We start from the raw sequence: 9,725 nt of genomic DNA, 5'->3' as shown, positions 1-9,725 counted from the left end.
GACCTTGGGTTTTTTAACACGTCTCTGTATGACACGCATAAAGTAGCGCGTTGCCAGCCTGGGTGGCCGGGCAAGACTTGCCTTGGTGCTAACAGGACAGTGCTTTGGGACGAGCGAAGGCAGCGCCGTGGGCGCTGTCAGCCGCTAAGGCAGTAGCTGCAGCTATTGCAGAGCCGGTGGGTAACTGACCCTAAAAATCCTTATTTGCTGGAGCTCGAGGGGTTTCCCAGTTTCGTGTGTGCTCAAATCCATGCAGAATCTGTCCACGGCGTTCCTGAATGCCAATGTCCACCTTCGGCTTTCTCCAGCTCCGCAGGGCCGTGCTGGTCCGATGCAGCAGCATTCAGGTACCGGTCACAGGTAATTACTTCTCCGTGGGTTTCAGCAGCGTTTGGAGATGGCTGCAGAACCTGAGGGTAGGAGGAGGAAGTATGGAAATACGTTGTTTTGGTGGAGACTGAGTTGGGAAGTGGAGGATTCGGTCCATGTGAATCGTTTCTTGCTCTCGCCCTGCTGCTGATGTGAGCTTGCTAGAAATGAGAGATCTCAGAAATCGATGGCTGTAAAATGTTGGCATAAAATGTAGCTGTTTTGGTAACAGCAAAATGCCAACAATGCTCCTTTCCGTCTGGCTTAATGGGTGGGAACAGAGCTGTTACTGTGTTATAAGGTTAGTTGATATTAGTCCAGAAGTGTAATTTTGTGTGTGCCTGATAATTGGTGAATTGTTCTCCTTCAGGGGGAAAAAATCCAACCCTCAAATAGGTGCGAGAGGCTTAAAATGAAAACACTTCCAAACACTTTAATGGGATTTCATATATCGGGATGGTGAGTGTTCTTAGTATTTTTATTTGCAAACTTATAGTATTAAATGTTTATTCACAGCTGTGCGACCCGGCGATGTGTCTGGACACAAACAAGAGAAGCATTTGGTCTGCCCTGTGAGAAGATGAGGGCGCAGCCATCTGTTCTGCGCGCTCAGGGCTCTTCAGCGCAAGGCAATAAGAGACCGGAGCTTGGGTTTCTTCTTCCTGTAGGGCGGCTGAGATGCATCTGCTGGGTGCAATCCTTCCTGAAGGGCGGCAGTCCTTGCTCGGAGCTGGTTTTACCTGAAGCTTTGTCCAGGTTTCGCAGGAGGCTGCGAGCAGAGCTGGGGTCTGAAGCACAAGACAGGCTTAAGGTTCAGGGTCAGCCGCTTGCTGGGAGGAGGCGGGAGAGTGAGGAGGGCGTCCAAGAGGAACGGTGTCAGCCCTGTAACAGTCTGCTTGCAGTGGGGTGTTCTTCTGGGTGGTGAGCAGAGCTGGTCTCTGAGCTCCTGTAGATCTTGGTGGTGCAGTCGCTTGCCTGGATGCAACGGGACCAGTTTCTCTGGCCAGCACGGTGAAGTTGCACTATTTGACTTGGAGTAACCTCGTCTGACCCAGTACAGGCCTGCAGACTGATACGGACTGCCCGGTGCTGGGATGGGCGTTGCACGATGTACTGTGGATGCTGGAAAGAGCTTTGTCAAAGCTGCGGCACATGAGAGCTGCGCTTGTGCTCAGCTTTGTTCTTGTGCTCTCCTCTTAGGTGGGAGTGAGTTTCTGGCACCAGGGACGCATTTCTGTACTCACCTCGACCGTGGACTCAAGTCTTGGGGGTGCCATACTCTGTGCCTCAGTTTACCAGCATTTTCTCTGCCTAGATCTGGATAAAGCCCTTTAGCATTGCAGTAGAGAAGGCGCTGGAAGGAGTGGGTTTGTGCGGGGAGAGCACAGGGCTGGCCGCAGCGTTGTTATAAAACTGCTGGTTTGGAAAGCAAGCTTCACGGGAATTGCTGGTATTCCTGGGTCCTCATCAGAGGTGCTTTTTTAGCTGTTTCCATCCATCTTGACAGCTCCGGGTTTAGCTCGCCTGCCCTTCACCTGCGTTTTGAAACCCTTTGGGGCGATGGCGTCCTCCAAACGCAGCGCGAGGGCATTTGGTGCGCTCGCTCTAGGCACAACCCCTAATTGCGCAGGGACCCAACCTGTTTGTCGAAGGCATTTGGCAGTGCCTGATCCAGAGAAATAGTGTGACGTCTGTTGTGAAAGAGTTTCTTGGCTCCGGTTACCATACTTGCTTGGGGTTTTTCTTTCCAAAGACCTTATTAATTACCTAGTTAGAGATTTGCTTCGTAGCAGGACGGAGACCTAGCTTTATTGGTTGACTGCCCTACTTAGGCCAAAGCACTGCTCTAGGAGTCGAATAAACACGCAGCATCGAGCTGTCTCGAGCTTCTGTAAAGAATGGCGAAGATTCTCCTGGTCTGAGAAGGTCAAACAGTGTTTTCTTCTGGTGGGATGCACTGAGTCTCCTCATCGCTACTAACGATGTTTTTCTTATTTCCAATAGGAAACACAGACTGACAAGAACTCAAAGTGCCTTTTCCCCGGTTGTGTTCAGCCCCCTCTTCACAGGTAAGGATTTGAAAGATTTACAGTACGGCGTTTCATTTTGCTATGAAAAGAGCAGTGCGTGCTTAACGATAGATGCTGAACGCTGCCTCCACGTGCAAACTGGGGTCTCTGTGAAGAGTCCCTCTGTCCTGCTCGGCCTCAAAGCCTGAACAAGAGGAGCTGTAAAGAACGTGGCTGTTGCACGTCGGCGTTTTGCAATTCTTCCTGTTGAAACGCAAGTTTGAGTTGTGCTCTCAGAGGTGAAGGTCCTTCCTCCGCGCAGGGCTGTTTGCATCCAAGTGGTTTGGAAAATCCCCTGTAGAGCAAGTGCAGTTTGGTGCTCCCCTCCCGTGGTTTGAGGGGGGCTGAGACCAAGCCCCGCTCCCCACCTGGACATCACACCAACGTCAGCGGCTCTGCTGCATGACAGCTATGGGAATTGAAACCTCTTTTGTGGAGCACCACCTTCTTCTGCATGTTTCCCCCCTCTCCCCGTATCCTGCTGGTTTCTGACCTTCCCTTTTCTGCGGGGGGCGGAGGGGGGGGGAGGTTGACCAGTTTATAAATGGTGCGAGGGGGGAAATCCTGCTCTGCTGGGGGCCGAAAGCTGTGGTACTGAAAAGCCCCTGGTCATGGTCATGTGCCTCTTGTGGTGTGGGCTCATAGTCAAATCAGTCCTAGCCACAGGGCTTGGGGCTTCCTTGGGAGAATCCTGTCTCAAGACTTGCGGGATTAGGAATCTTAAGGTCACAAGTGAGTATTTATCAGCTGTGTGGGGCTCTACGTGGCTTGTTATGAAGGCCGGATTCAAAATAAATTCATGCTGAGGGTCTCATTGCAGGGCAAAGGAATCAAAATGTGATTGTGTAGCGATAACTGTGTTAGGAAAAGCCGGTGGGTAGAGCTGAAAGCCTCCTCTTGCTGCTGGTGTAGGCGTTTGGTAGCAGAGAGCGGCTGGAGAGCTCGGCACGGGAGCTGGTGCGTGGTTTGTGTTCCTGAGTGTAGGGTGAAGCCCTCTTTGGAGAGCGGTGGTGAAGTCTTGCTGAGAACTGGTTTGAATTTCAGAGAAGCGACCTTCAAGGCAGAGCATTCGTTTGACTTGCCTGAAACTAGTAACTGGAAGCTGCCGATCCTGCTCCTGTGGTTTCTCGTAGCTCGTTCCCCTCTTGCAGAAGTGGGGTGACTTGGGGGCAATTCAGCTGTGGTGCTTGTTCTCTTCTCCATTCCCACGTCCCTTCAGCTGATGTCCTGATAGCAGGGCAGCGTGGGGAGGACGTGTTCCTCCCGTGATGCGACTGGCTTCCTCTAAGCGTCACGTGCGTTTATTTAGCAAATCAAGGCTGGTGAAAGCAAAAGCTGCTTCTGCTGCTTTGTCAGCTGTTGCTAGGGGAAGCTGTGAGTATAAAATCTGTAATTCTGGGTGCTGGTGATGGGGGTGTGCGGATGTGTGTGCAGAGCTGCTTTTCTTCAAAGGAAACTCCGGAGGAGAACCTGGAGTTGACAGGTTTTTGCTTTAAATTTGGGAAATTGATTTGGTTAATTGTTAGTTTACCCTATTAACTGTTTTTAAAGTTACTTTTGTCAATTTTTTTGCCGGTTGGTGGAATACTGGCAGTGCCCTCATAGGAGCTTTTCCTTTGCAGAAGACCATTGAAGAGTCCCCAAAGTGACTGTCTGGATTTTAATTGCTTTGGTTTGTTGTTGACTTCTCCAGTCTTGCGCAGCTGAGGACTTGGTTTCTTTAATGGCCGCTGTACAGAGGATTTTCTGAGACTGGGACCACCGAAGTGGGACGGAATTCAAATATCTGGCCCAACTTGCATGGTTTTCTTGGCGATTCGCTTTCAGGTTAGCGTGTGGGGCGAGCGAAGGTCTTTGGGAAGGCTGACCTCTCCTCGGGCACCTCTCGGAAGTGCTGGCTCCATAACTGCACCCCAGCCTGCCATTGCAGCTCCTGCTGCGTTGGGAAGGATTTCAGAGCCGAGTTACTGCAACCCCTCTTAGTCTGGTCGTCTTTTGTTTTTGTTTGTACGAGACGAATGCAGCCCAGCCTACGTGGCCACTTTATTTGCAGGGTGTGGAAATGAGTGGCTGTGAGCATGCGTGTGCGCTCACGCCCATGGAGAAGGTACCTCGGATAATAACCAACCCGAAATACTCCTCTCAACGTGGCTTATTAGTAGATAGGACTTTTAAAAGCAGAAGGAAGCTGAGTCAGTATTGTCCTGCGTAATGCATAGTAAATACATTGTCAGGTGCTTACCAAGAGGTGCGTGACGCTGTGTGCGGTATCTGGAGCAGAAGAGGAGTTCCCTGCCCACAGGAATTGAAATCTAAGGCAGCCAGATTTCCTTGTCCTTGAGACCATCGTTCAGGTGTTTGGGATGATTTGGTTTATGTTGGTGGGTTCATCAGAGCCTGGTTAGACTGATTTTTTTTGGGGGGGGGGGGGGCAAAGCCTTGGCTGTGGTAACACCACTTAGGGTCTCTCTTTGGGATTTAGGTGTTTTCCTTTTGACTCTGTATCAGTCCAACATTGAGGCTGATGCTTTGACCTTGATTTGATGGCTTCATTTCTCTTCCGTGATTTTAGGCTGATTTTAAGCTTTTCTGGGTTTAAGTTAGACATCTTAGTTTGTGTCATTATTTTCTCCAAGCAGTGTCCTGGATCCAGAGGCTTTAGGCTTCAGTGAATCCCAGCTATTTAACATAAAAGCCTGTCCGGCTCCCTTATATTAATTTTAAGAGCTGGTACCCTCACGGCCTTTAGGGTAAAAGGTATTTCTGTTTGATCATCTGAGGCATTGGTAGGCAAACTCGGACTGGCATTGATAGGAGCATTATATCAGAGTCCTGTGCCAGTGGGTGCCACGCAGACCCGTGAAACCATTTCCCAAGACTACATAAAGTGTCAGCGCTGTGCACCATTGATGAGCTCTGCTTGATACGTGAACTCGGTGCTGAAAAGGTCTCGCAGTGCCTTCCTCATCACGTCCTCCTGGTGCTGGACTCGGATGGGGTTCAGGCACGCGTACCAGTATCTGTCATTCCCTTCTGCCCGACTTTTGGGCTGCGGTAGCAGAGCTGATCAACGTCTCGAAAGCGGTGCAGCAGGGAAACTTGATTTGAAAGCAGTTAACGAGATTGTCCTCCAAACCCTGCAGAGGTTACTGCCCCTTTCCCTCTCCCTCTGCCTCCCCGCGCTCAGCCTCTGCGTGCCCCGGAGAAGGTGCAATACTAACGGTCTTGCTCCACCAACCTTCAGGTGAAACAGTGTCACTAGTGGACGTGGACATCTCTCAGCGAGGACTGACCTCCCCTCACCCTCCGACTCCACCACCACCACCACGAAGAAGCCTCAGCCTGCTAGGTACCGTCCTGGAGAGCATCCTTTGCCGTGCGTCCCTACGGAGTGTAGGAACTGCCCATCTGCCCTTGCGGGGATGGAGGAGGAGCGTCCCAAGGGTCCCCAGCAGCGGGCTCACTGCCTGCTCGTCTGACCCCATAGCGTGCCTGCTCGCCCTTCCCCAGCAGAGGATTTTTTGCTGTCCGTTGAAACTTCCAGCGTTTCTCTTAGATCAGCCAGGAGGGGAGGGCGGTGGTGGAGCAACGTGAGGTGGGACGTAACGTGCTGGTTGCGTAGCGTTTCTGCTGCTTTTGGAAACTTTCCCCCTTCCTACCCATTGCCCAGCGAGGCCGGTTCCCTTCTGCGCTCTCTAGTCGGTGGAACTGGAGGCTCCCTGGGAGGCTGCTGCACCAGGAGCCTGGCTTAGCTGCTCTACGTCCTCCTCTGGAGGAGGTTCCTCTGAGCAAGAGCGGCTTAAGATGGGTAAAGTCAGCTTCAGCGAGCAGCACCTTAAACTGCACATCCCATGTGCCGGGTCTGTGAAATCTCCTCTAAATGCCTGTCTTGTGCCGCAAGCTGCATGCGAGGAGCTAGCTGGGCTGGAAAACTGACTCCTTCACTCCAGGAGTGCATGTGAGCATGCGTGTGTGTGTGTGCGAAGCTCCGAGCTGGTGTGACGTGGCAGCAGCCACCCGCACTCAGAAGCGAGAGGAGGACCGTGAGCTGCCGGTGGGGAAACTCCCATCTTCGCTTCTCCAGGCAGCGCCGAGCGCCGGTTTGCTCGGGCCGTGTTGTCAGGCGCTCGCCGGCGCAGGGCTCGCTCGCTTTCCTGTTTTCTGAATCTCTCTTGCCTCTGTTCTCTCCTAGATGATATCAGTGGGACGCTGCCTACATCTGTCCTAGTGGGTCCAATGGGCTCCTCCCTGCAGTCTTTCCCTCTGCCTCCGCCTCCTCCGCCCCATGCCCCAGGTCAGCTTAGCTTTAGCAGCAAGGCCCTGGCTGATCCCCTTCAGGGATCTGGACTTTGGGGGTTTTCTTGGTAAACTTAAAGCCCGAAGGGCAGCCTTAAACAGCAATGGTGCTGCCTGCGTTGCCCACTCAGGGACATGCGGTCCTACGCTGCTGAGTGCTCAGGCACTGTTGTGTCGAGGCTCTGGTTTCCGCGTGGTGTGGCTCCTGTTGCCCACAGTAGTATCGCTGAAGCTCCTGGTTGCGCCAGCTTTATCCTCGGTTCAGCATCTCCCGTTTTCTCTGGTTCCTCTTGGGTTCAGCAGAAGCGCAGCCCTCCCTGGTTTGCGCTGTGTCAGATAACGTGTTAATGAGTGTCAGCGATGTCGGAAAAGAGCCGTGGGAGCAGGGTTCGGTGCAGGAGCCCCAGCTTTGACAGCCCGCCTGGTGCGCAGTCCAAGTGAACAGCACACGAGGATGTTTCCTCTGCATTTACCCTTGTGCTTTCGGTTTTCTTCAGGACCCAGAGGGCTTTAACTGCCCCTTTTTCAGGATGTGTGTTCATTCCTTCCAGCCTGTGCCGCCTGGCACTTCCCTTGCCTCCCCCCCGAGCTAGCATAAGGAAATAGCAGGTGAAGGCACCGAGTTAGTCACCTTGGAAGAGCCAGGTAGTGACTCCCACTGTGTCCTTCACAAGGACGTTGTCCTTCCATCGGTCAGCCCAGCTTCCTCCTCCACGCTGCAGCTCTGCCCCTCCTGCCCTGACCTCTAGAGCTGTGCGAGGGGGACGGGGCGACTCGTCCTTGGGGTGAGCTCCCCGCGGGTGACCATGACCCGGGCTGTCTCTCCCTCTGCAGACGCTTTCCCACGGATTGTCCCGCTGAGGCCGATGGAGGCGATGCCCGGCCAGCCCGCCCCGCACCTGCAGTGTCCGCTCTACCGCCCGGACTCCAGCAGCTTCGCAGCCAGTTTGCGAGAGCTGGAGAAGGTAACGGTAACGTGGAGGGGGGGGTGGGTGGTGGCAGCCAGAAGGAAAAGGCTGTGGTTCTAGGCTCTGGTTTTGGGGACTGACCGTCCCTTTTACAGGCTTGGGAGCGTAAGAGTAGGGTAGGACTGAAAAAAAAACCCACCACCTGCCTTTCTCCCAGTGAGGTCTTTGAGTCTAGAAAAGCCTTTTTTGTTGTGCGTGGAAGGGGTGTCGTAGTCTCATCTGTTCTTTTGACACTTCTGGGTGGTAAGGGATGTGATGGTGCGCGCTCATCCAGGAGCAGTGAGTCCCAACCACCCAACCCACCATACTCCCATATCCACTCCTGGGTGGATACAACCAGACGCTTCCATTTTGGCATTTAAAGGGAATTAACAACAAGAGCAAATCGTATTGTTCGGTTGCTGACAGAATCTCTCTGGCGGGTATCTGCTGACATTCTGGCTGTCTCTTTTCCTAGTGCGGGTGGTACTGGGGACCGATGAACTGGGAGGATGCGGAGATGAAGCTGAAGGGGAAGCCAGATGGGTCCTTTCTGGTCCGAGACAGTTCTGACCCCCGTTACATCCTGAGCCTCAGCTTTCGGTCGCAGGGCATCACCCATCACACCAGGATGGAGCACTACAGAGGTAAGAGCCGGAGGCGGTTCTGGGGGTGCTGCTGGCAGCGGAGGCCTGTGGCTGGGGACCAGGCTGATCGCAAGTTCCCAAAACAGTGCTCTGGGCACAGAGCTGGCAGAAGAGGGGGAGCGGCAGGAATGTGTCCTCGCCCTTGTGTTGAGGTTCTGCAAGAGGCCTTAGAAGCTGCATTTGACTTTGCTTCTTGTGCCTCAAGCAGCGACTCTCCCTATAACTGAAAAACTGGGGAATACAAGAGTTCCCTGTGCCTGTCCTCAGGCCTTGCTTTGGAAAACTGGACTCAAAAATGATGATGGCAAGGTCTTTGGGATCCCGTGTCGCTGAGATGTGATCTACAGCAAGAGTCACCATTCGTAGCTCTCGGTGCTTCCCAAAATGAAGCTTGTTTCCCTGTGAAATGAGAAGTGATCTCTTGAGGCCGTGGCTCATCGCCTTGCTTTGTTCTCCGCCTGCCCGAGGGGTGCTCGGCAGTGGTACCGGCTGCAGTCGGTCCCAGGCTGAGGCTTTAGCTTCGCGGTGGGGGGTTTTTATTCTGAGAACTTCTGGCACGCTGTTTGCGCCCTTTCTTCCTGCTGTGCTCCCTCTCCGGCGTGGGCTGCTTCTCACCTCGCCCACACGCTTTGTCTGCTCATCTTCACGTGTGGTTTTCTATATTGAACCCTTGTACAGGCAGCTGTCCTCAGGCCGAGTAAAATGCCCGAGAGGCTGAATGCACGGGGCGGGGGGGAGCTGCCCTGTAACCAGTGGGCAAGCTTTAATAACAGCTGCCTGTAGAGCCTTGTCATTAAATATGCCTGCAAATAATGGGTTCAGAGTCTTCCCAGCCAAGCTGCTGGAGGAGACAGTGGTTTGCAACCTTTCGGAGCAAAGCTCATCTTTTTCTCCTTTTTGCCCTTGCCCCAGGGGTGCCGCTGTTGTCGTCTTCCACCTCTGCTAGTGGAACCTGGCAGCACTTCTGGTCTTGAGCCCCTCTGATGGAAAGATGCCCCGGCATTAATTCTAGCCCGTCTAAAGCCAGTTCCCCCGTCCCTGACCATTGCGTGACGAGGAAGGATTTTCATCACCTTGTCCTTACAGAAATTACAGGAAGCTCTTGCAGCTGGAGGAGCTGGGAGGCTGCCTGTACAGTGGATACTTTTTCATAATTGAGTTTTGGAGCAAACTTCTCTTGCTGCTGGTCTGGTTTCTTATTTTGGGGCTGGGATACATCTGTTCTTGGAGCTTCCTTAGCCCGGTGTCCTTCCCTTTCCTCAAGTTGTCCTTCTTGGTGCGTGGATGGAGGTTGGTGCTGCCACCTTCCCTAGAGCAGCGCTCCCAGCCATGGCACTGCATCAAGGATTTCATTTTTGGGTGCAGCGCTTCGGTCTGTGTCGGCAGCTGTGCTCCCC

The 9,725-nt window shown here is 53.3% G+C and overlaps 1 protein-coding gene across 1 annotated transcript in view; it reads left to right on the top strand.

Annotated features, from left to right (window-relative positions):
* The first annotated feature begins 284 nt into the window (after positions 1-284).
* Positions 285-9,725, top strand: part of SOCS7 (suppressor of cytokine signaling 7) — a 17,617-nt gene continuing 8,176 nt past the window's right edge. The window contains exons 1-7 of the mRNA XM_009274876.1: positions 285-347; positions 740-828; positions 2,374-2,438; positions 5,683-5,787; positions 6,631-6,732; positions 7,569-7,699; positions 8,160-8,328. Coding sequence (XP_009273151.1) covers positions 285-347; positions 740-828; positions 2,374-2,438; positions 5,683-5,787; positions 6,631-6,732; positions 7,569-7,699; positions 8,160-8,328 — 724 coding nt within the window. The remainder of the gene's footprint in view (positions 348-739; positions 829-2,373; positions 2,439-5,682; positions 5,788-6,630; positions 6,733-7,568; positions 7,700-8,159; positions 8,329-9,725) is intronic.

The sequence above is a fragment of the Aptenodytes forsteri genome, unplaced genomic scaffold (assembly GCF_000699145.1).
Source record: "Aptenodytes forsteri isolate BGI_AS27 unplaced genomic scaffold, ASM69914v1 Scaffold640, whole genome shotgun sequence".
Taxonomy (NCBI): domain Eukaryota; kingdom Metazoa; phylum Chordata; class Aves; order Sphenisciformes; family Spheniscidae; genus Aptenodytes; species Aptenodytes forsteri.
This window is presented reverse-complemented; position numbering and strand designations above follow the sequence as displayed.